Raw genomic sequence first — 27,517 nt, forward strand, 5'->3', positions numbered from 1 at the left:
CCTACGGGCGGCTGTCAGAAACCATGGTAGGTGATGCTGCTGTCAAAGATCGTGGGAAGTGATCATGTCGAATGGCCATGGGAAGTGACTTGTTGTCACCTCAACCCGTCCTTTCACTCTGCAGGTGATGGGACGTGGGCCATGGCTGGTTGTCGTGATAGCGTGTAAGACTTGCTATACTTTAGTCAATGATCCGGACAATCTTATCCGGATAGCCCGTGTTGGTTATCCGGATGTATTGTGGAGCGGATGCATTTATGGAATCCGTCCGGATGCCTGTGCTTTGTAAACGTCGTTTGATCTTCCTTGACGTGGTCCGGATAAGAGAAGCTGAAACGCCGCTTGTACTTTCTTGAGGCAGTCCGGATAGGAGAAGCGCATCATGCGTATCCTAAGGGGAATCCGGATGATGCTGGTCCGGATGATAACACGTGCCACGTGTCACTGTGAGCTGCGTGCCACGTGTTTCCCAGAGGGAGGGGTCCCTACAATCACAATACATGATCATACATGCTTCAACATCACATAGAGTTGACAACTCCTGGAGCTTTTTCTTCAAGCCCTTTTGCCTATTTCGGAAAGTTCTGCACCGAAGTTTCTCATTAGCGATCAACTCCATTTTTAACTTGCCACTACCCATTCTTCTTCTGAAGAAGAACAAGAAGAAGAAGAAGAAGAAGAAGAAGAAGAAGAAAGATTGATCAAAATTCAATCACTGGGTATGTGGAGCAACAGAAGAAAAAGGGGTGCGATCGATCAAGAACAGCGTTTCTCCTCTAATGCCCACCTGTGCTATTTATAGAAAACCTAAGCTATGGAAACCAGATTTAGAAACCAAATATAAAATACCCACAAAAATAAATAAAAAATAAAAATAAAAATAAAAAGTGAATAATCAGTTACTAATTATGATTACGAATTTAAGATTCGAATATTTTTTTGACGTTGCTAAAAACGTTGGGAAAAGTGTAGCATTAGAGTGATTGAGATCAAAACGGACGCAGCTTTCGTCTTCTCCGGCACCGCTCAGATGGGAAGGATCTTGCCATTCCCAAAAGGCTTCCTCTTCTATTATTCACCTATGCCTACTATGAGACGTGCCTATGGCTTTGGTGAAGGATAAACGGAGAAAGTCCCAACCTCGTGGGATTTCTACAAACGGCGTCATTGGGAGCCTCTTTGAAACGCGTCGTTTCGGTTTCACCGTTTGACGCCCATAGGTCGATTGATCAAGTTTTGTGCATGGCTTGATCCTAGGCGGAACGGACCATGGAAACCCTAGACGCAACTTCTTCTTGGCTTCGTGTTTCTACTTTTGGATAGTTTGAGTTTGAAAGTATCTAATGAGCTTCATGTGACATCCCAAAACCCGGAGGCCAATGGCACCACAGTCACTTCACAAATAAAATTGTAGAGCCCTGTCCATTCCCATAACTGATCACATTTGATGACTGCCCTTCAATACAAATCCTCCATGGCTTTGCTGCGAGTTGTTCTTAACTGAATCCAAAATTCTCATAAGGTGAGTTCAAAGCCCTGGATTATGCAAATTTGGACCTCTACGTTCTTTGTTTGCAAATTCAAGATTATTTTTAGTTTTACTATGAAAAGAAAGTCAAGTATGAGTAAAATTATTAAGGATTTTATATATTTTTAAATTATTTAATCTTTATATAAAAAACTTAAATAAATTTCAAAAAAATTAAGTATTATATAATAATAATTTATTGATTTTAAATATATTTTTTATTTTCCTTCATTTTTATTTCTTTCATTCTATTTTTCCTCTCTATTTTCTTTTCCTCTTATTTTCTTTCATACTTTTCGATAATCAAACATAACTTTTAAGGGATCCCCTCATTCTCAGAAAAGTAGACATCAAATCTACCTTAATTATATTTCATTCCAAAAGAGAGGGGAAATATTTATAAACACATGGAATAAAAAAAATCAAATAAAATAATTGAATTGGATTTGTTCAGGAAAAGCCATCCTGTTATAAAGCTACATTTTTTTTGAATGGTAGATGACGTAATTACCAATAGTCATTGCAAGAACACCCTCTTTCTCTGAAATGGTGGAAACGAACTCTATCTCTTACTATTATTTCTCTATTGTAAACCTCGGATATGAGCTTTATGACCTCATGGCAGTCTCTGCAAACTCTAAGGTTCTTCACAATTCTAATGGGTGAGCCATTGGGGGTGTGTAGCAGGCCATAAGCAATAGCCAGCCTCTCACTATGAAGGCCTAATGCATATTCTTTTTCCTCTTCATCTATGTCATGGAGCACATCAACTGTAGAATTTACATGACCCACTTGTTTCAACTTTCTAGCCATTTGGTGAAGCATCCCATAAATCTTTTCCCTTTCTGGGTGTGATTCATCTCCCATGATGAACTTGTGGACCATGAAATTTATCTCTATGGAGCTCCACCCATGTTGTTTTTTGGGTGCCTTGTCTTTCATTAGGCTCCTAACTTGGCAAACGCTTGACCATCTGCCTAGAGAAGCATACACATTGGACACAAGCACATAATTCTCAGGGCTGCTTGGATCTAACTTGAGGATTTTTCTACTTATGTGCTCTCCAAGGTCTTTATATCCATGTGTCTTGCAGGCACCAAGCAGTGTTCGCCAAAGAACAACGTTAGGCTCAATGGGCATTGTTTGGATGAATTTGTGGGCATGACCCACCATCCCTGCTCGGCAGAATAGATCAACCATGCAGCCATAATGCTTTATTTGGGGAGTAATTTTGTATTCAGTCCACATGGTCTCGAAAATTTGATGACCCTTTTCAACCAATCCGGAGTGGCTGCATGCGGATAAAACACTAGTGAAAGTGACACAATTGGGAATTGTCTTTGATCTTTTCATGGCATCAAACAATTGCAGAGCTTTCTCACCGTGCCCATGTATTGCATACCCTGCAATCATGGTGGACCATGCCGTCACATCTCTTTCAGCCATCCCTTGAAAGACTTTGAGAGCATTATCCAAACTCCCACACTTTGAGTACATGCCCACAAGGGCAGTGCCCAACACAACATCAATTTTGACACCCTCTTTGTCCATGTAAGAGTGAACCCACTTGCCCAAGTCTAGAGCACCCAAATCGCCACACACCCCCACAACACTAGCCAAAGTGAACGCATCACTGCTCACATTCTCCGCTTGCATTTCTCGGAACAACTTCAAGGCCTCCACTGCCTGCCCATTTTGGGCATACCCGGAAACCATGGTGCTCCAAGAAGCACTGTCTGGCTCAGGCATTTCATCGAACATCACGCATGCATAGTCCATACACCCACAAGCGGCATACAGTTTGATCAATCCGTTGACGAGTGGAGTCTCAAAATCCAAACCCACTTTCACAATCTGTGAATGAAGCTCTTGGCCCTCGCAAAGTCTCAGTAGTTTACAACATGCCTTGAGAACAAACCCAAAGGTGTAGCTGTTCGGTGAAATGCCGCAGAGAAACATGTCTCTGTAGAGTGCGATGGCAGTGATGGGTGAGTCGCTTATGGAGTAGCCTCTGATGATGGTATTCCACATGAAGAGATTTGGATGGTGGGTACATGAGAATATGCGATGGGCGTATGCCACGTGGCCTGATAATGTGACAGCGGAGGACTCTATCAACTTGCTGGTTAGAAAGGTGTCCTGGGTTAGGTTGGCTCGGACCATGTGGGCTTGGATGGCCTTGAGGTCTCCAACCCTGGTGCACCTCTTGATAGCAGCCACCAGTGAGCCCTGGTCCAGCATGGGCTTCATATGGTTATGGATGGATTTTGGTTGTTATTTTTATGTTGAGAGGAAATGTGGGTAGTCCCCAAAATGATTGTTAATGAGACATTGATGACTGAGATTGGGTGTTTGGAGGTGGTAAAAAATTTACCCCTCTTAGCAGCCCAACCCAATTCAAAATTCAAACTCAATTTTTTATTTTTTTTTATGACTATTATTTAGTACGAATATGATTGATTTATTTTTATTTTAAATTTTTTAGTTCATTCTATTAAGTGTAACATAAGATTTGCAATTGATTTGTGTTAAAAAAGAGAAAAATAATATAATTAATTATTTTTTATTTAATTATAGATATAATTTTTTAAAAGTTATCTTCTTTAATTCCTTGATTTATGATGCAATAACTTGTATATGTCTAACACTTTAAAACCAGTGATTAAATACTAATATTTTGATTTGTTCACATTAAAATCAATTTTTTGAAGATTTTAAGCTAACAACTTTTCTCTTTTTTATTATGGCAAAACTAAGGATATTGCTATAATATGATTTTCTTTTAAATAGACAAATTATTAGCGTTTGGACACTTTTATGCATTGGCAATTTCTAACACAAGAACCTGTTTACATAGTGACTAATTCTTCGATGAAGATTCAAGATTATTATTTATTCAACTAGATTGTCACGTGTTTTGTTAAAAGACAAGTTGGTTTTTTTAATAAGGTAAGATTGGATCAAAAATTTTAAAATTGAGTTAAAATGTCTTCATTAATTTTTGGCAACTTCGATATTTTATTCTTTGAAAAAAAAAATCTTAATTAATTTTTAGAAAGTTAATATTTTATTTTTTTAAGAAAATTATTTTCTTAAAATTTTTATGGAAAGTTGATATTTTATTTTTAAAGAAATTTATTTTCTTAATCAATTTTTAGAAAGTTGATAGTTTATTGGGAAAATTGTGCTTTGGACCCTTTTGGGCCCAAAAATTGGCCTTAAATCCATAAAACATGCATAATTGAGACGAATAATATAAAATATGAAGAGAATATACCCTTCAAATTACCATATTTGATGTTTGCAAAACCTGGGTTTCATACGTGGTAAATTGAAGTTGTCATGTCCTTAAAATGTGTATGTGGCTATGACCTATTGGGTCTATTGTCCAATAAAATATATCAAAGACAAGATTTGGGTATGTTTGTGGAAAGAGAGGGTGAGCTTTTGGGAAGAAGAGTCTATGAAGATCATCCAATTCGTCCAAAATAGCTTTGCTTCGGATCAAATGGATCTCAAAAGCAAGAACTCCCATGAACATCTAAAGTCGTTACACCAGTGGTAGTAGATGTGGTCGTCGTGGTGGTAGTGGCCTAGCAAAGGTCAAATAGATGTCAAAAGCAAAAACTCCCATGAAGATCTGCAATCGCTGCACCACTGGTAGTAGATGTGGTCGTCGTGGTGGCGGTGACCTAACGAAGGTCAAACGGATGTCAAAAGCAAGAACTCCCATGAAGATCTACAACTGCTACACCAGTGGTAGTAGTTGTGGTCGTCATGGTGGTGGTGGCCTAGCGAACTCCATTGAACATGAAAATATGTTAAATAAGGTATATGCCTTGGAGTGGTTTTGAGGTTAGTATAGTTTCTAGAATTGGAACCCACGTTTGTAGAGGATTGAGTGTGTTTTTATTAGGTTTCCAAAATTGTCACAAATTTCCCAATTTTTTACATTCTGAACCCTATATGATTAAAACTCCTTTATATTTGAGTAAGAGATTAATAATACGATGACTAGTAGTTAGGGAACAAATTTATACTTCAATTTTTGCTCATTTTATGAACCAAAACATTGCAAACATAGTTAACTCGTGTATGAGCAAACATTCAATTGTAGTTGAATCATAACACTTCTAATAGTGTATTATTCATCGTCCAACATTTTCTCGGCAACCAAACAGGGAAAAATACACCACACTTAAAAAATACATAAAAAACTTTGAAACTGAGTACTAACTTTCTCTTCTTTGTCGACGATTGACGTAGACAATCTCAGAATTCAAAATCTATTATTTTATGTTTCCTAAGAAAACATAGGAAAGAAGATAATGAAATAAAATTAAATAAATAAAGGTTTACTAAACTAACACAAAGCAACGATTCAAACAATGTCAAAATTTTTAAATGCCTTACACTTTCGAACATTTTCTCGGAATCCAAACATAGTATACAACATTACGATTCTAAAAAGAAATCAAATCTAGAGCGAGATTTAAAGAACCTACTAACCTCAAATATCCAACTGCGGTCGACATGAAGGGTAACCTCAGTTTAGAACCAAGGAGGCAATGACCATCGGGGAACTAAAATCGAGAGAGAGATTAGGGCAATGTTTGGGGGTGAAATGAAATGGTTGGGAGAAAGGAAATCGGGAGAGAGAATAGGGCAAATGTTTGTGGACTAAAATGAAATGGTCAGAAGAGAGATTAAGGCAATGTTTGGGGCTAAAATGAAATGGTCGGGAGAAAGATTAGGGCAATGTTTGGGGGTGAAATGAATGGTTGGGAAAGAGTAAAATTAGGGCAAGATACATGAAATTCCAGCCTAAATTTTGTGCTTTTGTTTTTTCAATGATCCTTATATTATATTTTTAAAAAAATCACCCATTTACCCCCTGAGTGTTGCACTATGGGACAAATATTTTTTCAATGAACAAATTGAAATTTGTATTATTCTATAGAAATGTAAGTACAATCTTTATGTTATTCTCTTATTCTTCTATCATAATTGTTAATTAAGGACTTGAAAAACCTTAATCTCAAATGAAGAGTTGTTCAAGATTTGATGTCTCAAACTAGAGCTTAATTTAATCTTTGATATAAGCTTTAACTTGATTTAGGCTTTAACATGACTTGATTCTTAGTGTGTATTAAGCCTTAACTTTTGTCTTTAAATAACATGCTTTGGCATGTATTAGGCATTGGTGATCTTAAGCTTTGACCTGTTTGCACCTTGGTATAGCTCGAGTTTTTAACTTGATTTGGGTCTTAATAAACTTATGTTATGACTTGATTTAAACCTTAGCCTAACTCCAACTTTGGTAGTATTTGAGCTTTGACTTGGCTCAACCTTGGCATGGTTTAGGCCTGGCTCTACTTAAGTTTTGTTAACCAAGATCATAAATGGTTAAACTTCGATTCGACTTAAGTTAGGTCTTGACTTGACTTGGTCCTTGAATTGAGTTAAGAACCAACTTAAATAGCATTGACGAAGGATGTAAATGCTTGATTTTTATTAAAATCTTAAGATCTTCAATATCATTCTTTAAATTTTTAAATTTTTATAAATAATTATTATTATTGTGATGATTATTTTCATTATAATTATCTAAAATTAAAATTTTAATTATCAAATGTAATTAATTTATTTTTATTTCATTGAAAGACCAGTATTGCTTTATGTGGGCATGATGTGATATGCGTCGTTATTTTATTTGAAGTATGAATCATATATATGTATAGTAAAATATGATGTCATAAAGTATCTTGCTATTAACACATGAGAATTGATGAGTCAATAAAATCTAGCCCCCTACGAACCTTTCTTCAAAAACATATTGACGTACACAATTGAGTATGTCAAGCAATGAACAATTTTTTGTTTTCTTACCAAGATTGCCTTCTTAGTTTGTCAATGCAACAATTTTTTTCTATCATTTACAATTTAAGCTCTTGTAGCCCAAAAGTGATATAGAGTTTAAGCTCATGCTTCAAGGAGCACCCCATGTGTTCAGTTTGGTCCAATAAGCATGTTCTTATAACAGAGTTTAATCAAACGCTATGGATAACTTATTTTCAAGTTGACTTGTTTTCATTATTAACCTTGAAGGTGAATGGTTGATAATCAAGGGTTAGCTATCATTTGTTATTAAGACTCGTTGAACCCATGCGTCCTTTAAAGTTGTTTGCCACATGTCATCATGTGCAATATTTACCCTTATTGAACCTACCAATGTCAATTCTTGCTTACTAGAAAAAGGAAACTTTTTTCTGTTCTTGGGAACAACACCGAACGCAGGGGTTTGAAAATAATTGACCCCATGCAGGCAATTCAAATGTTCTTGACTTGATTACTTACAAGATGTGGTGATGTTGTCAATCCATTCCTCGTATACAAATTTTGACAGCAGAGCTTTAAGATAAATTTTCTTCTATTGATATCGGTGATCACTGGGGATACAACTGTCACTTTCAAGAATGATCTAGTAATCGCAGCCACTGGGGACATTTTTATCGTTTAGGATAAAGTTCAGAAAATAAATATTTACACAAAGGAAAAAAAAAAAAAAAAAAAGTGAAATCCAACCATCTAGTACTCCATAAGTAGTTATCCAACCTTGAGCTATGAAAATTGCAGGAAAATTAACAGTTTTAAGCTATGAATCCAGTAGAAGGGAAGGGGAGGGGAGGGGGTGGGGGTTGAAGACATCAACCCGGCCCCATGAAGCCATAATAACTGCTTGTCAAAGAATCTAATTTGAAGTCAGAGGAAGGAGAATAAATATTTTATATGGATAGACATTTGGGGATATTGGCCAACTAACAGTGAAGACTTGAGAAAAACCAGGCTGCACTTGTATTCTCCCCATTTCCTGTAAAAAAAAATGACTGGGCCAGCCAAAGTTTCTATTTTAACTTTCACAGAGATATACAAAGACCAATTTATATTTCTCAAGAATGACATCATGGGCCTAGTAAGATTGAAAAGATCAAAGAGCCTCCACTGCTTTTAAGGAGACAGATCTAGCATCCATTCTTCTCCCGCATTCCCATTCCTAAGGTTGTGGCAGAGCAAGTGCCAGCATATAAATAGGAAGAAAGTAAACCAGAGAAGCAGGAGGGATATATGTCGAGAAAATTGACCATGAGGGAGAAAAATCAATTAATTAATGATCAAAGTGAAAGACATTGTACCCTGTCAGGGAGATTCCTAGGCATTGGGAGTGCGGTGACATATCTCTGAGGGCAGGTTTTCTGAGCATTTGCAGTTGCATCAGAGGAGGACGAGGTCTCAGGCCCGTCAGCTTGCCCCCGGCTATGGAACTTAGCAAAACGGTTGATGACAGAAAACTTCTCTAGATCTTGGCAATCCACTCTCAAGTCCAAGACTGAGGCTCTATTGTCCAATCTGCATCATTACATGAAAGAATAATGAGAGAGAGGGAGACGTTACAATCTATCATATATGAAGCTCAGGAAGAGAAAAACCAAACCCACCCCATAGTGCACCACCTGGGCACCCAAAACAGAACAACCAAAACAAAAACAGCAACAAACAAACAAACAGAGAAACAAAAAAAAAATCCCAACATGCATTAATTGCACTACAACAAGAACTCGGCAGTAGTTTGCATCTCCTCAACCATACTAAAGAAACTAGACAAGTCCAATTGTTTCACTTAAGAATTTGAACATGTAAAGAGAGTATTACAATATTTTTCTTGAAGGCAATCAGCTTCTACAACCATCTTCCCTAGCCCTCCTAATCACCCATATCTCATGGTCCCATCTTTGCCGAGTTACAATTCTGGAGAGCTGAGAGAACTCCACTTGGTTCCTTACACCTTTAAGCTTAAAAACAAGTGTTGACTCCATTATATTAATTTTTCACATAAGGGAACGATGCCTCCCTATGTCAACTAACCATTTTTGGTAAAAATTAGTCACATTTTACAAATTTTATCCCAGGAGCCAAGAGAAACAAGAATTGGAAATTCTTACCTACTCAAGGAGAGAATTAGATCTGGCATTTCATGGGAATTGACATGCAGGAATTGTGATTCCTGGGATCTGGTAAAACTAATTTCCCCAGTTTGAATCCCCAAGCATCGAGAAGACAAAGATACGCAATAATAAGAACCATAAAATATACCTGTTTTCTTATTACATAATTTTCCTTCAGCAGTATAGCGTGCAAGAAGCATCCCTAAGCTTTACAGCCTTTACTCACCAAAATATAAATTCTGTAGGCAATAACCCTCAATCTCTCTACTCATGAAGCACCAAAGAAAAATGCCATGTAGGACTATAGAGGAAAAAGACAATGCTCATCAAACAAAGCCTTAACCTTAATCCTAACCACACTTTGGGTAGCCAAAAATATCCTTGCCATTATGCTTTAACTAAAGAGCCATATACTTCTTAGAAAATATATTAAATTCCACTGCACCTCAATGACTTCTGAAAAGACTTAAAGGAATATGACTGAAATACCTAGAAATATTATACAGTGTCAAATAAGAGCTGACACAGGTGCCAGTTTGATAAAGGTTGGATACACTGTGGCATTACTGGAGACAGATGGGATATGTATTCATTCTCAAAAACAAAACAAAAGTGACAGAAGTAAGAAACCAAGAGTTACCTGAACAAATCATTTTCCAGCTTTCTTGCTCTACTAATGAAGTCTTCCATTACTTTTGTGAAGTACTGATCACCAATTTTCTCAGATGTCTTGTGCTTCTCAGCCAGGCTAAAAAAGCATTTTTTTATAGAACTCATTACTATCAAACATAATAAATTGCTTGGACTAAAAATAGATTAGATGTATCCAGGATGAGCACAGTAAACAATTACAAGTTCAGGAGAAATTCTTACAGGTTTCCACTCTCCAGAGACATAGACGAATCACTTCCTGAGACAGACAGAAAGCTGCACACATCCCCTAATGTTAATCTAGCAACAGAGTAGACCACACTCTCACAATTTGAACTGGCATCCACTGAGAGAATTGCAGCTGGAGGAGGGCGAAGCAATTGCTGCATAAGCTGTGTTGTCAAAATAAGCCTTCTCTTCGGTCTAAGAAATGGAAAACCATCTTCAAAAATTTCAGCTTCATCTTCCACCTGTCATCACACGCAAGCTAAAATAATAACTAGGGGAGAACTTTGAGAAATCTAAAGGAAAAACATTAAAAAAGACTACAGTGGGTCAAACCAGCTCAACTATAAACATACCCTATCAATCAATCGATTTGTTGCTTGAGCCCAGTCTAGTTCTGCCATGCTGAAAATAATAGAACATTGCACAAATTAAAAAAACAGTAAACTTGGCTTAAAAAAATACAATGCAAAATAAATCAAGAAATTTGGTTGGTTAATACAATGATAGTCAAAGAAAAAGAGACCACCATGTGCATTCGCAAAATAACAATAGCAAACCAACTATGATTTACAATCTAAGTTGGAAAAGAACATGAACAAAAGAAAAAAACAAAAAAAAAAAACAAAAAAAAAAAAACAAATCTGCGCTAGAAAAAGAGTAGAGATAAAACATTTAAGAATATTGCAGTCTGTGAAAACTACCTGTTCCTCTGAAGCCTACGGAACTGAGTCACCTCTTTATGCCATGGCAGAAGCTCACATGTAGCACTCTTACGCTTCTTTGGCCTCACAACCACCAAACTTTGATCAGTGACATTTGGAGGCAATGAAAGAGGGGCAGAGAGATGATCACTTGCCATTGAGATGGGGGTAGAACTATGCTGGACATTAGCAACCTGACTGGTATCAAAAGCACCATTTACTTGGTCCATTGAATTCCGTGTGTGCAAACTATCAGAAGATTTACCAACAAAAAATGGCTGCTCCACAGTCCTCATAGTGGTGGTTTTATGCGCATCATACATAGGGAACATCTGCCCATTTTTAAAGGTCCCATATTGATCAAACCAGGAAGGTGCCATCTGGGGACTAATCTGAGAATGCTCGGCTCTAGAAGAAACTGAATTATTACCACTGGAGTAATTTTGAGAATCATTTCGTCCAAACACAAGCATATCCTGGGAAGGTATGCTTCCAGGCAAAACTTGAGAAGATGCATTTCTATTTCGATTATCCATTTGCTCTGATGAAAAACTTAGTATCTTAGGATCTTCAGATGGAACTGAGGTATGATTAACTGATGCATCCCTGGCCACTGTATTGTAGCCATATGCCAACTGTTGTCCTGCCTTAGGAGCTCCCTGAGAGTCCAGACTGCAATCCAGTCCTTTAAATCTCTTCAAGCCCCTATTACCAGGATCAATCTCAGTACCCTTCATGGCATGCATCTGATGCAACAATGAGAAATTCTGATTCAAACTATTATTTGGTTTCAAAGAACGGCCAAAAGCTTCAATATCTCTTTGGGTGGCAGCAGGGTTTGAAGGAGATGCAGCAGAAAGATGATTACCAACAGATTCTTTTCCTTGTGAACCATGCATTGGCTTTTGGACTGGGTCAATGTTCTCAGACGACACTTGCTTCCAGGGGCTGTCTTTCACTGGCTGCTCTTCCACAGAACCAAAGGCTTGATCTTTCAAAGAATATACTCCAAACTCAGATGGGCCACTCCCTCCTTTGTGGGCATCTTGATCATCCAGCTTCTGTGATGTGGAGGAAGTTGTTTCTGAATTACTGGTTGATTTAAAATGGGATTTAAATACATTGGAAGGGGCCTTGTGAGCTTCAACACCTGGTAAACATTGTTGAGTTGAAACATTGGTCCATACATTAGGTACCTTTGAAAAACCATCCTGATGGGATGTGCCAGATGAAAAAGAAGGCCGTGAAACAGGCACAGCCTCCAACACAGGGGTCTGTTGGGTGGAACCTCTCACATGCAATTGGTTGCTACTACTCAGGCGGGACATGTCTGACATGGAAGCAATGTTGTTATATGGTGCATTGGCAGCTAAATCAGATAATGGTGCAGTTGCAGATTGACTAGTTGGAATTCTATCATAAGAGTCATCAACCTTTCTAGAACAGGCAGCAAACCTATCAAAAGATGCATTGACAGATTGATCAGATGTAACTTGCCCACTTGCAACAGTCATATGCTGATTCTGAAGCGGACTCCTAGAATAAGGGAAGCCAGGTGTAAAAGCAGTAGAAAAGCTTCCTCCAATGTTAGGCTGTGGGGCTTCCTTTCCAGTTTGTCCTTGAGTAACAGATCTATTATTTCTCAACTCTCCCTGAGATGCTTCACGGGAAGGAGGCAAAGACTGAACAGAAGCAGTGGATGCCAACCATGCACGACTCTTATCTCCTATCTCAGGAGAGGTATGTGAGTTGAGCAAATTAACTGTCTGTGAGGAGCTCTGAGAAACCAAGGAACGGTTTGGAACAGGCAATCGCTGAGAAGGAGGGGCCAGTTGCAAACCAAAACCCTGAGAAGCAGAGGACTGATTTCGCTGAAGGTGACCTACAGACCCATCAGAAGTTTCTGGTTCTGGCATCTCAGATAGTGAATTCCGCTCTGAAGAACTGAACTGAGCTGCTGTGCCTCGATCCCTTGATTGATCCACCTTGTGAAGAAGTTCAAGCATATTTTGACTGCAATTAAAGAAACGGTCAAGGCTACAACTCAACTCAACTCAACTCATGCAGGTGATCATATAAAAAGAACCAATTGGAGAGGAAAATAAAAATTCAACTCTATAAAGAAGTTAGACACTAGACTTAGTAATAGTCAGCTTTGAAATTAATAAAAAAAAAAATGAGTCAGACAATCAAAATATCTCAAATTTATACACAACAAAAGAATTATATTAGACATTCACAAAGAGCATAATTAAGCAGTAGTAGAACTACCATAATTAGATGGGAACAGCAAAGGATATCCAACAAAATAAGCCAAGCAAAAAGGGGGGAAAATAAGGTTGGCAACAAAAGGTCTAATAATCAACTACCTTGATTGAGCAGTCTTGTTTTGGATATAGATACCAACTGATCTGTCAGGAGGAGCAGACATATTAGGCATAGAACCAGGAAATATGCCTCTAGAAGGTACCTCATCTACTCCTCTTGTGTCTCCCTGAAATTCAGGCGATGGACCCTGTTAATAGAAGAACATCAATATTTTCTGAGTTTAATACAACTTGAAAAGATAATAACACCAGCAACTTTCATCTAATATAGCAAATCTTAGCAATCACCTTTTCCATTTCATTCGAATCTTTAGGAACATGACCAGAAAATTTAGATGGTCCAGAAAATCCTTGTTCATGACTTTTTAATCCCCGGGAAACCTGCTGAGACATGGCCTGTGCGTGTGAAACATGTTTTGCTTCATAAGACGGTTCTATATCCACTTCCAAATTTCCCATTGGATGATACTGAAATCGGCGAGACCCCAAGGTTTTTCTACCAACCTGACCGGACAACTTTTGTTTGGCGCCTGGCAAAGAACGTGAGTCACTTGCATCTAACCAAACATTTTCTCTCAAACCACCAGAGGAAGCACGATGGGATAAGTTAGAGCGATAGCCATCACTGGAGTTCTCTTTTTTATCACAGTTCTCCATCTCATGCATTTCAACTGCTCCCTTGGTAAAGCTATTCACTGATGACTCCAAAACCTGAGGGCCCTTATTTAGATGATGCTGGTGTTTCCCCAAGCCTTCATTTCCTTTAGAGTTCACAGGAGAAGCAACATTTTTCCAATAATCATGTTGACTATTTGGAAGCTGTTGGCTAGTTTCCTGGCTGGTCTTTCCAGAACTAAAATTTGGTATTGCAGCAACATTATTACGATTGGAATCTTCTCTACTGACCTGTGAACTTCCAGTGCCACACTTTACATGGTCCAATTCAACTGTTGAATCAGGAAGGGAATCAGCTTTCCATGTACCAGAACCATGCATGGCTCTGTTAAGATCATTACTCTGAGAATGGTGCAATAAGTTTTCATTTTCATGAGCTCTCATTGTAGCATCCCCACCAGGTGCTCCAGACTCAATAAAATTCCAACCATTTGGTTTATTGCTGGGTTGGCCACCAGTGCTGTAAGAGGATATGCTCTGTCGATGGACCCAAGGTCCTGAAATGCTCTTCAAGTTTGGACCTGCATCAGAAGAACGGGTGGCACTTCCATAATTTTGATTCCCTTCACCAACTGTCTTTTGTGGAGGGTTGCGATCTAGCCACTTGCTTCCTTCTTCAGAAGAATGCTGTATGGATCTGTGAGAAGAATTCATCTGCAACCTCTCACTCTCTTCATTTGAAAATTTGAGTCCAGATTGCTGAAATCCAGGGAAGCTACTATAATTAGTAGTCATATTGACATCATTAGGTAAACTAAAAGGTTTAGAACTTAATGAAGAGGCAACCTGCAAGTTATCGGCCCAAACTGTTTGCTTTTTGCCTCCATCACTGTATGTCGCTGGCTGAGGGTTCCCAGTTGGAGGTTCAATGCTCTGAAAAATCGGCCCACTCCACTCTTCCGGTAGCCCTATATCATTACTAGAAGTTTCTGCTACAGCGGACTGCATAAGAGCACTCCAACTTCCACTCTGCATGGAAGGAAATGCTCCTCCAATGTCTGTACCATCCAGCTGATTATGGCCTCCTGTACCCATATTGGAGCCCTTGCCAAAGACATCCCAAATACTGTCATCAGTACCATACAAAAACTTTTCTTCAGTTGGATCAAGGCCAGCTGAACTCTGAGCACGAGCAACCGGCATCACTGTTTTCTCTTGTAATGTTTCGGATGAACCAGCAAGATTTTGCCTTCCATGAAATTCCTGCAAAGGTGCATTTCTTTGCTGGGAGTTCAATTGCTGCAAATTTTCCAAAACAACACCACCACTTAAATTTTGACCAGGAGCCTGCCCAAACAATTTTTTCACTGGAAAACCCTGCTTAGAAACCAAATTACCATCCTGCATGCTAGGTTGATCTTGGAATGCAGTATATTGATTGCTTGGAAATGAATTACTGCCAGATGGAGTCTGCTGCATTGCTGCCCTATCCACTTGCATATGAGAATATTGGCTCGAAGTACCTCTTGTGTTAGAAACAGGAACCCCATACAAAGACTGATCACCCTGTTGAGGAGCCAAACCCATCATGCGGAGTGCCTGACCTTGATCAGGGGAAAACATGAGTCCATTAGAGGATCCCTGGATTACAGGTGATGCACCACGCTGGATCCAGTTTGTGTTTCCTGACATAAACTCAGGGTGCCATGAATAATTAGATGCATCATGGATGGGAGCTCCATTAATCATGGCAGGTGAATGGTTCCCAGGAGCCTGGTTAGAAAAGGAGGGAATTTGATTTATGGAATTGTGTTGCCTTGTTTCTTGTTGCTGAATTTGTTGCTGTCTCTGAAGTTCTTGCATTTGTTTCAGCATCACTTGTTGCTGGAGAATCTGCATGTCATTAAACCCAGATTGCTGCCTTGCCAAAGATTGCAGCATGCCTGATTGCTGGCCACCCATCTGTGGCTGACCACCAAGAAAATCAAAATTAACAGGAGATTCGGTAGTTTCCATCATTACTGAATTTTTCCTATGATGTTCAGGACCATTCCCTCGCTGTGATTCAAAACTAGATAAGCCTCTCGATGTTAGACTATGCCGATCAGATTCTGTATCCACTCCCAAAAGGTTTGCTTCATTCTGCCTTGTCTGAAAACCAGTATGACCATGCATATAGCCATTCAGATTCAGCTGTTGATTCTGAGACTGATTTTTGACAATGTCAGGCCTCAGAGTTGATTGTGTAAAGTTCAAGCCATGTGGGACTCGAGAAGACTGACTGCCATGTCCTCTCTCAGAATCTGCTGTTGCCAAAAGTAAAAAGGAAGCAATTCTTAAAATGCAGCTTCAGAGAATCAGAATTCAAAAAACACTGCAAATATACATTGCAAAACCATGAGACCTTTAGTCTCAATAATGAGGAAAGCAAAATAGCTCATTTGCAACGGGATGCTTTATGGAAATATTACAAACCATTAGAAACCGACCAATTAAGACATCCAATGATTGATACCTGGTTGTTGTACACTGTAATTCTTGGGATTGGAAGTTGGAAGTGTACCAATCTGTCTCTGGTTTCCCACCCAAAGATTGTTATTTAGACCCGGCCAATTCCCGTCTACAGCCTGTGAATGATGCTGGCCCTGAGACAAGTTGTCTTGCCCAAAAAAATTGTGGACCCTATCTCCAACTTCGTTGCCAGGCATAGATAATCTAGCCCGCAGATTTCCAGCAGCTAGGACTTTGTGAAGAAAAAAAGACTACCTAAAACAGAGATAATAAAATTCAAAAACTTCCACGTTTTCCAGTTCCATCAGGGACAACTTATGTGAAGTTCAACTAGCATGTGATTTTAATATAAATACAATCATGTTCTAAGGCACACCTCTTTTCTGTACATTTAAGTGTCAGTCCAACTTCCATATTGCCAGCCCTCAAAATAAATCATCCTGAATGTAATCAGTTCACTGTATCAATAAAAACTAGATAGGGTGATAAACAATGTCTATACGGTAACCAATATATTTATAAACAAAAAGTCATATCAAGCCACTGGAGTGCAGTGATATTTTATTCTACCTTCATTGAAAAATTGGACTGACATGAAAAGGGAGAAAAATTTGCCACTTTTATGCTCATTTTTATTTTTGCTTTTTTTTTTTCAACCAGTAAATCCTTCATACAAAACTTTTGAGTTCACAATATGACCTCATCAATATTTTTGGAATAGATGCTAAAGGGAGCGCCTAGGCACCTGAAAGTCTTTTAGATCTGGATGATAGGGTAAACCAACACCCCCCTCGACAATCCACCAACCCCTTTTTCTTTTCCCACCAAAAAATGTGCACGTGCCTTTTTCCCCTCGCTTTTGGCAAGGCTTCCTTTGATAAATAATACCCTGGTCTCTAATTCCTGGCTAACACTATTGGATCAGTAAAATAGAAACACCGGAAGTTACAAATCTCATTATATAGCTTTAGCACAAATCTGGAAGGCTGGGACTGCAACTTAAATTGTTGCCTTGGGCAATCTTTTATGCAAGTGATCTTGTGGCTCTATAAGTACAGCAGGCTTGACAGGGTAAAATGATTTTTTTTAGCATGCTTTCCATTTTTCCAAACCCAACTTTATCATCTTCCAATATGTCATAATATCATCAGCTTACATGCATTCAGTCTCCACCTCATTTTTGTTTTCCTTTGATAGGTAATTTTTTCTTCTCTTTTGGTGGGATTCATGCTGAAACTCAAATTTGGAACATCCCACATCCCCACTTCAACACCTTGCCACTTAAAGTCTCAAGGGCTTCACTACTCCTCTTCAATGTTTTCATAACTGAACCAATCATTGAACCGTAAAGTTACCAAGTCATGATTCACTAGTCAAACCAGTGGTTCAACCATGGTCAAATCAAATGTCAACATAACATCATAAATATATAACTTATATATTGTTAATATTAGTTTAAAATTTTAAATATATATAGCTAAAAAGTAAAGATACTTCATTTTCTGTTTTTAATATCAATGGATTAAATTATAATAAAGATAAAATATAATGCATTAATATTCTGAATTTATTTTATTTTATTTTATATATATATATATATATATATATATATATATATATATATATATAAGTATAACATTTTAAAGTTAAGAAAATATCAATGATTTGAAAACTGGACCAACCGATGGGACCGGTTCAACTGCCAATTGGTCCTTTTTCAGGTTTAGTCTCCATATTGGACTGCTTTTCTCATCAAATCGATGAACTGGTGACCTGGCCAGTTGAACTGGCTGACCTTATGATCCAGACAGTTTTAACAAAACCAGCAGGATCATATTTTTGGCCCAAAATGTTGTTGGGCTGAAGGCTAAGTTTCTTCGCTAGCCCAGGGGTAACAGCTTGATCCACTGTTAGGAGAGGCAAGGAATTTAAACATGTAATTACATTCATCACTTTCTGATGTGGGATCCCTATTGTGGGCTGAAACAATTAGCATTGCATGGAAAGGAATTGAACTGTGGGGCTTCAATATAGAATCAAAGGAATGACAAAGTAGACCACCTGATCTTTTGTTAATTTATTTTACAGCCAAATAATATATAAATTATACGTTTATGAAGTCATGCTGACATCATAATTTGACCACAGTTGACCCACACATCAGATCAATAAATCGTGACCCGATAACTTTTCTCATTTAATAACTGGTCCAATTCTGAAAACATTAGAAAACATATCTAAAAATGAAATAAAATTGTATTATTTAACCTCAACTCCATTTCAACAATCATATATTTTGCTATTCTACTATCTTAAAAATTACTAAATTTTTTTTATTTATATTATCTTTACATATATCATCTAACAACAACACGAGTATTTTAATCTTCAAAAGGTCTATATTGGTTATGACCATCTTTTTTATCAAAAAGGCAATGTTGATGCTGGCTGTTAAGGAAAATTTTTTGCAAAAGGGCTTCAGTTTAAGCACGGCCTCAAGCATGCATTCCTTAAAATTGGAGGGGATCTGGCTTTGGAAGAAAAACCTGATCAGGTCAGCCAGCCCCCAGCTGGTTCAGCATTGTTTTAATCCAAAACCAGGGTGATTAGGCAGACCAAATAGAAAGGACCACCCACAGATGATCGGACCAATTTGGCCGGCCAGTTTGATCTGGTTTTTAAAGCATTGCTTCTCTTTACATAACATACTTATCAAACTCCCAGGACCCAAGAGTGTCTGAGATGCTGCTCCACAAGTGCATGTCCACCCATAAGACAGACAAACTTTTAAGCAAGCCAAAAACCATCTTAACCAATTTCACAAATTAAGTCATTTTATCTTCCTCTATATATGACATCCCTATGAAACTTATGACATCTTTCCAAGACCATCATCCAAATCCTATTATGGTAGCAACTTCAAACAAAGGATAAGAAATATTAACAGTGATTTTATCCTTTTCCCTTCAAAACCGACCTGCCTAGGTTTAAGAAGGAGAAATATTGAAGGAATCACCTCTCTCAACATGGCAAAACAACTTGGCTCTTTTCCAAGCCTCAAATTCCACTTACAAAAAGGACCCTTTCACATTACCAAGAATGACAAAGCTCTAACCTCACTCTTTCTTTTTTTTTTTCCCTTTTCTTCTGGGAATTTTTTATTCCAACATCTAAAGCCACTCAATGTCATGACAAAATAATCTTTTCAGCTTTATAAACAAATGAATAAAGATAATTATTGGAAGCTAAAGAAGGGAACACACAAGATGCATATAGAGATAGGTGGCCAAGAATTTGTACTAGGGGCAAGTTTCTAACCACTAAAACAAAAAAAAAAAAACACCAATGCCCCATTTGGTTGGCCATAATGGGGGATTGGAATCCCTATATTTTTCCAATTCCTCCCCTTGGAGAATGGGAATGAGTTTTTCAAATTTCATTCCTATGAATAGGTCAATAATCAAAGAGTACGAGTAACTTCTTATTTTCATTTTAATGTTTTGCAATGTGGCATAAATGAAATTAAAAATAAAGATAATTCTAATAGTAACATTTTTTTCATATTTACCTCACTTTTCCAACCAAATAGAAAATCTTCATTTCTTATCAACAAAAAAAGGTATTAAAAATATTTCTCTCTTTCTTTTCTTCTTTTTCTAGGCAAATAAACAAAAATTTGCACTTTTCCATTAAACAAGGAATGCAAAACATGAATTCAAAAATAAAAATATTTTTAATCCTTTCCTCCACTTTCTTGAAACTTACCTGGAAAAAAAAAAAAAAAAAACTATGGGCCTGTTCAGTAATTGTTCTTAAAATCAGTTTTCTATTCCTTAATACAAAAAGCATTTTCTAACTTAAAAAATACATTTAGCAAACTTTTGATCAAATTTTTTTCTAAAAACAAGTAATTTTTAGAACAAATTTGAGGTGCTTTCATTTATTTTTACAGGGTGTCTAAGCAACAATTGAAAAGATGAAGAATACTTTGCAAACTTTTGTGTCATGCATAATTGTATAATGCCTTCATGAAGAATAAGTCGAAAATACTGTTTTTCATATTTCAATTCCCAAACAGAATTGAAACAATTGAAAATTGTTTTTAAGAATGGTTCTCAAGAACTATTTTTTAGAATTGTTTTCGAAAACATATTCCATCAACCTTATATTTTTTCATGCCCAACTTTACTTGAAACATGACTAGATACAAACTACCCAATTTATTAGCAACAAAAATAATTTTTTGATGGGAAACCACGCGTGAATATATTGATAGAAAAAGAAGTACAAAAGGAGGATGAGGAATCCGCCCGCCAAAAGTAAAACTAAACAACACGAAAAAATAACAATACACTAGGCCGTCCCATTGGAACTATTGGATCTACACACTGCTAGCCAATCAAGTTGTACTACGTTAAGGGGGATGCCCTTAAAACCCGCTGAACAAAAAGCCCAAAAGGACGCAAGGAAATGAATGGAATCCCAAAAATGAAATTTTAAAAAATAATAAATATAAATTCATTTTCTCTTCTTTTCTTCATTTGTCATCAGATTCTTTTCCTCAATTCTCTTAGCAACCAAACAGAAAATTTCATCATTCCCATCAATCAAAATAACATCAAATATATATTTTAATAAAAATAAGAACTTTTATTTGTTATTCCTACTTCTAATAGCTTGTTGTCTTTTGTTATTTCCTATTTGGAGGAGGAATGAAAATAACTAGGGGGTGAGGAAAAAATGAAATTCATGGAACTAACATGGAATGAGAATAAAAAATTTTCATTCCCATTCCAAGCTATTACATAAAATGTCTGAATGAACTATAAATGAAATGGGATTCTCATTCCACCATAAAGTAACCCTAGAGGATAACTAGACTCTTACTGTGTTGCCATGGATCAAAATTCTCCTACCTCCATGTTTATTGACTCCTAGTCCTCAACATCCTGCAATTTCCAATTCCACTATAACTCATCAGATTTGGCAATCCGTGACTTCTCTTCTCTTGTATTGTCTCTTCTTTATGTTCATCACCTACTTTCCCATTGTGAAGGGTTGGTCCTTGATTCCCTGCAAATTTTTCTCCATAAGATATTTCTTCCAAGCTTTATCCAAAATGATTCCCCAATCTAGAAGTCTAAATCTCTGTCTAAAATACGGCTATGCATAGTTATTGGCCAATAAAATGGTTAATAACAATGACATTTTGCAGAAATGGAGGTCTTTCAAGGCTCTGTTCTTTAAATGATGTTTATTTGCTTAGGCAGTGTGGAAATTGTGGACCACCTTCTCTTTCATCATCGGTTGCTGTAGGTATATGACACTAGTCATGTAGACTAGCTAGCTTCGGCTATGTTCCTCCTAGAGAAGTTGCAGGACATTTGACCATTGCTTTTAAGGATTTTGAGGGCAATACGTTGGTAGGATGCTTGGACATGTGGCTATGCTTGTCATACCTCAAGTGGTTTGGTCAAAAAGGAATACCGTGCTATTTTAGAATAAGTGGAGATGTATGGAGTCTCTTAGTACTCTAAGGGGCACTGTCCGTTACCTGACTTTTGTTCATGTGTTTATTAAAAAAGAATTTCTAGGCACTCCTGTAAGTCTAATCATGTTGGAATAAGTCAGGCTTGTAGTTTAATCAGAAGAGATATAGAGTTTGATCAGAGAAGAAACCTCCCTTCATTTGGCTGCCTTAAGCTAAACTTGGATGTATATCATTTTGTAAGTCAGTGGGATGGAATTGATGATACATTTAGTGATCACTGAGGTGGTGTGGTGATGGCTTTTCTCCAAGTTAATGGGGTTTGAGTTCAAGAATGAAATTAGGATCTAGACTTGTTGGATGGGTTGTGGAAGGCAAGGTTATTGGGAATTTGAGATATAACAATTTTGTGGTGGAAGGAGTCTCGACCATTATTATTGCTTGAATGTTTTGGAAAAATCGTATTCCTTGGAAGCTAGATGGTTCAATAAGCAAACTATTGATATTTTGAGAGTATTAGGTTTACCTGGATCCATGTATTTTGGTTGTACCTTTTAGTTAGATGCTTTTAATAAAACTATTTTTGCCTATTGAAAGAAAAAATTTGCTTGGATCTCTATATAAGCTTGTTGTGGACAAGGAGCCTGGCCATTAGAGATTTGGCAAATTTCAAGCCTCCCAGAGTTGAAACAATTTTAGATGTTGAAACCTAGTGACCTTGGTTTCCCTACTGTTTTTCCTATTCTTTTGTTGTACTCTTCTAGTGATGCTTGGCAGGAAGAATAGCTCATTCTTCCTTGTATTTCTATTTCACATACAAAAATAAATACATAACTAATGTAAAACTCTTAGCCACTTTCTCCATGGTGGATGTCATGTCATCAGAAACTCTGCAATTTCATGCCTTCGAAATAGGTCAGATCAGTGCACCCAGATAATGGTTCCAAACTTTTATCTATCTTGGCCCTAGCCTTCAGGAAGAAGGAAAAACATCCTTATCCCAGTGAGAAAGTGCCCAAGCTAAATTAACTAGGTAAAAAAAACATAAAAGAGCAAAGGAACAATGGATATAGAGTTTATCCACTAACTCATACTCCAACATGCCCATACAGGATTAGAAACATTGATAAAAATGATTACCTAGAAGCTTATTTTTTATAGGTAGGAAAAGATCTATTAAAAAGATCTATTAGAAGCTTATATAAACAGGATTTCCTTCGATTCTCCATCCCACTAAACCAAATGGTACTTCAATTCTCCAACCCAACCACTCCAAAAAAGTGCTCTTGAAGCTTCTCAAAACTCTCAGTCACTGTGCCTTTGAGGCATGACTCAAGTGGTAAGAGGCTGAGGTTAAGATATGGGAAGTTCCAGGATCAAGTAAAAAATAATTTACCAATCAAGGGGAAAAAACAGACTCACTGCACTGTGAATGCTGAACAAGGTAACACTGTAAACCAGAACACTCATCAATAACAACCCATCGAGAGTTTTCCCCCTTTCCCAGAAATGTCTGGCTTTCCAATAACACTTCCCATCACATTTAACAAGCAGTAGAGCAATTGATCACAAAAAAATTTTCCTTCTAAGATATAACCAGTCATTTGCAATACATATGGCTCAAGTGGCAAGAATTTGGGGAGGTAGGTAGGAGGTTCTAGGTTACTTATCTCTGATGAGGTCCATTTACCAGTATATAATTAACAAAAGAAACCTTATTAGTTTAAGACAATGTACCAGTATACAAAAAGGGAACCAAAAGAAATCTTGTTATTACATGTGGCTATTTACAATGAACATAATAAGTGATAAATTTTCTTTATTAATTTTCAGGAAAACTTAACATTTTTACAAGTACGGGCAAGAGATTGCAAATGTTAAATTCAGCCAAGTACCTAATTTCTGGCCTTTTTATTTTTATCTTTCTTATTCTGGAAAAAAGAATTCTGACAGAAGGTGAGCCTGGGGATGAAAACTCAGAACATCGTGGTCAAATGGGGATTCACAAGAACCCCAGAATGGCACCTTCTTGTTAAAATTTCTGATTCCAGTAGAAGATTTGTAGAGCATATTAGTGTGGTTTGATGGAGTTGGTGTGAGAAAATCTAGTGAAATGGTGAAGTTTGTAATCTTTGGGAGTCTTTACAGCTCTGCTGTATCTCGCATCAACTGTCGTTCACTTTGGGATAGTTTATACATAGGGTTAATGTCTACTTGCTTGAATTATCTCAGGACTTGCAAACTTGGATAGACACTACCGTTTAAATAGTCATTCTGATGAAAACTGAGTCAGCAGGGGCTTTGTATAAAGGAAATTTAGGTTACGATGATGTTGGATTTTTTTCAGGCATCCAAGACTTCTTTTTGGTGTTTTATAGATCAATGGAGTCGTGTGATGCATTTTGAGCTTGAAGTGTTATTTTCATTGTAGGACCTAAAACTTATACAGGATACTTATCAAAGAATATACAGATGATCAAGTTCAACATGGACAGAGAGGCATGGGACCTTTCCATCTCATTTTTGGCATCTATATCGGGTTCCATATCATCTATGTTTTTCCTGAATAACAGGAAATCCACCTTGACGTGAGACATTTATCCTCACAATCAGAGAAGCAAACGCAAGCATCTTGGGTTCTCCTCTCTACCGTACACCATTTAAATACCAGGGAGGCTTGAACTTTGAACCTCTGGTTCCTTGCCAAATGACATTACCGCTGAGCTGTGTTGTGTGTGTGTAAACAAGTATATAATACATTATATGCCTTCGAATTTTATACGCCACTAATGATACATCTCTCATATCATAGTTTTTTCTCATAACTATGTTCTTTGGTATATTAAAGCATAAGCATTTGTGTCCTGATGTACCCATTGCAGGGTGTGCCATATGTATGATGTGGAAATGGATTGGGTTAGATTGCCTATAGGTGATTGTTCCTTGTCAATGTTGGATTTTGTGGATTAGTTAGGTTGTAGATAAGGCGTAGGTACAGGTTTTTGTGCCTTCGTGCCATTTTTTTTTTTCTTTTTTTCTTTTCTTTTGTCTTTTGGCTTCTTTGTAAACTTCGTGTATAGCTTCTTGGTTTTATAGAGGATTGGGTTAGAGTGCCTATAGGGGATTGTTCCTTGTCAATGTTGGATTTTGTGGATTAGTTGGGTTGTAGATAGGGCACAGGTATAGGTTTTTATGCCTTCATGCCGTTTTTTTTTTTTTTCTTTTTTGTCTTTTGGCTTCTTTGCATACATCATGTATAGCTTCTTGGTTTTCTTTTACTGCTGATACAACCTTTACTTCTTACATATCAGGAAAAAAATGATGCGGAAAAAATTATGTTAAAATCCTTAACACATCTTGCCCAACATGTCTAGAATATTGTCTTGTTACAATAAGAACACAACTTCTTTTTGAAGTATTTGTCCTTGCTGGAATTTCTACTTATATTGTCTAGAATTTCTACTTATATATGCTAGAACTGGGATTCATATGCATACTTCATAAGTAATTTTCTTAGAACTCTATTCTTTCAATCTTGATAGTCCTTTTCTTCCGCCATGCAATACTATTTTGTTTGGACTAGATACCATTATTTGTCCATGCAAAAAGAGAAAAAGTAGCAAAGAATTGGAGATGGGATGGGTCAGAGAAGAAACATAGAATGTTAACCAATGGAAGTTGAGTAAGTTAGCAACTTGGATTCCAGATGTCAATTGTCACAAAGGTACGTCAATTCAAACAACAAAATTCCAGATATTGCATTAAAAAGCTGTAAAGAATTAGCAATGATATCAATAATAATAACAATAACAATAACAATAACAACAACAACAACAAAAGTAGCCTCAGCAGAGGCATTGACGAAGTAGAGACAGGATGTTTAAAAGATAAACCAGATCATATAAATAGAAGCAGCGATAAAGTAGAATCCAATACTCTCTCACATTCAAGCAAACACATGTGAGAGCAACCAATGCATTCATGCCCAAGTAATTGAACTTCAAAATCCACGCAAATCCAAACAGCCGCCAACAAAAATAACATGCTTCTATGGATATAATGAATAAGCTGCCACAAATCTGACATAAAAACCGAAGCCCATGGCCGGAGAGGTCACGAAAGACGATAAAAGAAGCTACAATTTTGAATCTCAAATTTCTAGTCATTTAGGACCCAAAGAAACATAAAACCCACTCTACACGGTTTAAGACAACTGCCCAACTCAACTATTTATATATCCGTTTGGCTTAGTTGACTCGTGTTTCCCATCCTAACCAAGCATGGGCGACATAAACCCCAAAGTCCAAACTTTTTTTTCCTTTTCTTCTCCTCCATTTTCTCATCGGCCTAACAGACTAAAAGAATCGCATATCATCTCAAGTGAAGGCATTCATTACCAAACACCCAAATTTCAAGCCCGACGCGAACAAGATCGAAAGCCAAATTCCACAATTCCCAACTTGGAACCAATGATTGAACAATGCAAGGCGCGAACACGGGCACCGATGAAACTGCCCCACCCTAATACATCCGGACCACAACCGACCCTAACCCTAATTCTCGCCTTGGATGCAAATGGTGGTCACTGAGAGAAAAATTAGGGTTTCGAAAGAGAGAAAAAAAAAAGAGGCGCAAACTTACAGTGGCGTTCTGACACCTTCATTAAAGCTCGAAATCGATCCTCCAAATCACTGCGATTAGGGTTTGAATCTCAGAGAGAACGAGAGGAGAGAGAAAGAAAGAGGTGTTGAAGAAAGATAAAGTGATCGAAATAGTGCGAAATTTTCAACGAACTGTAGAGCAAAATTGTGGTTCGGGCCGAGGCTAAGGTTCAGGGTGCACGAGGCTGAGGCTCAGGTTCGGTTGAGGAAGTTTGGGTGGGGATCTCAAAGTGCTCTGGGTGCGTCTCCAGGTGGCATCTGATTGACTGTCTACGGTCCGGAGTTGGAGAATTGGGTAGTCCATCCAATTGAAGTCTGCCACGTTGGCAAAGTCCCTTTGTCTTTAGTGGGCCTGTAGTAGGAAGCATCACAGCCGTTCATCTGTGAACAGTATTTGGATTTTCCATCCTTTTAATTTATTATTAAAAGATAAATAAATATATTAAACAATGTGTAATAAGTATAAAATTTAATTTGAAATTAAAGATACTTAAAATTTTAATCAATCAACCTTTAGAGGGAAAGAAAAATGTGGGTTACTTAATAGCATATAGAGATTGTGGTATTTATGTTATAAAATGAAATAAATGGTCAATATAAAAATGATATTGATAATCGAGTAGTCATAAATACAGAAGAAAACGAAATATGAATCGACATGAAATTTGATTTAACCATAGAAATTATTAAATTAAATTTGTTTGTGAAATATTAATTTAAGCATGTGATTTATTAAATTTGTCACTACTGTAACACAAATTTTGAACTAAAAGACAAACAAGTTGTATGTAACGGACATCGAGT

At 37.3% G+C, this 27,517-nt stretch overlaps 2 protein-coding genes across 10 annotated transcripts; both read right to left on the reverse strand.

Annotated features, from left to right (window-relative positions):
* Positions 1-2,035: 2,035 nt before the first annotated feature.
* LOC100255340 (pentatricopeptide repeat-containing protein At5g66520) lies at positions 2,036-3,778 on the reverse strand. The gene has a single exon (XM_002280984.3). The coding sequence runs from the start codon at positions 3,776-3,778 to the stop codon at positions 2,036-2,038; it is 1,743 nt and encodes a 580-aa protein (XP_002281020.1).
* Positions 3,779-7,940: 4,162 nt separating this feature from the next.
* On the reverse strand, positions 7,941-26,828 carry LOC100265641 (uncharacterized). Of its 9 annotated transcripts, none has more exons than XM_059734235.1 (12): positions 26,694-26,812; positions 16,941-17,022; positions 16,569-16,819; positions 14,900-16,356; positions 13,727-14,812; positions 13,481-13,626; positions 11,112-13,124; positions 10,764-10,812; positions 10,405-10,652; positions 10,172-10,279; positions 8,722-8,935; positions 7,941-8,582 (listed from the first exon to the last, which is right to left on the reverse strand). In XM_059734235.1, the coding sequence occupies exons 3-12, from the start codon at positions 16,759-16,761 to the stop codon at positions 8,517-8,519; spliced, it is 5,580 nt and encodes a 1,859-aa protein (XP_059590218.1). In that variant the 5' UTR covers positions 16,762-16,819; positions 16,941-17,022; positions 26,694-26,812; the 3' UTR covers positions 7,941-8,516. The 9 variants fall into 9 exon arrangements, with proteins under 9 accessions (XP_059590218.1, XP_059590217.1, XP_059590213.1 ...); XM_059734234.1 differs by having other exon boundaries at positions 14,900-16,359; XM_059734230.1 differs by having other exon boundaries at positions 13,727-16,356.
* Positions 26,829-27,517: the final 689 nt, after the last annotated feature.

The sequence above is a fragment of the Vitis vinifera genome, chromosome 17 (genome assembly GCF_030704535.1).
Source record: "Vitis vinifera cultivar Pinot Noir 40024 chromosome 17, ASM3070453v1".
NCBI lineage: Eukaryota > Viridiplantae > Streptophyta > Magnoliopsida > Vitales > Vitaceae > Vitis > Vitis vinifera.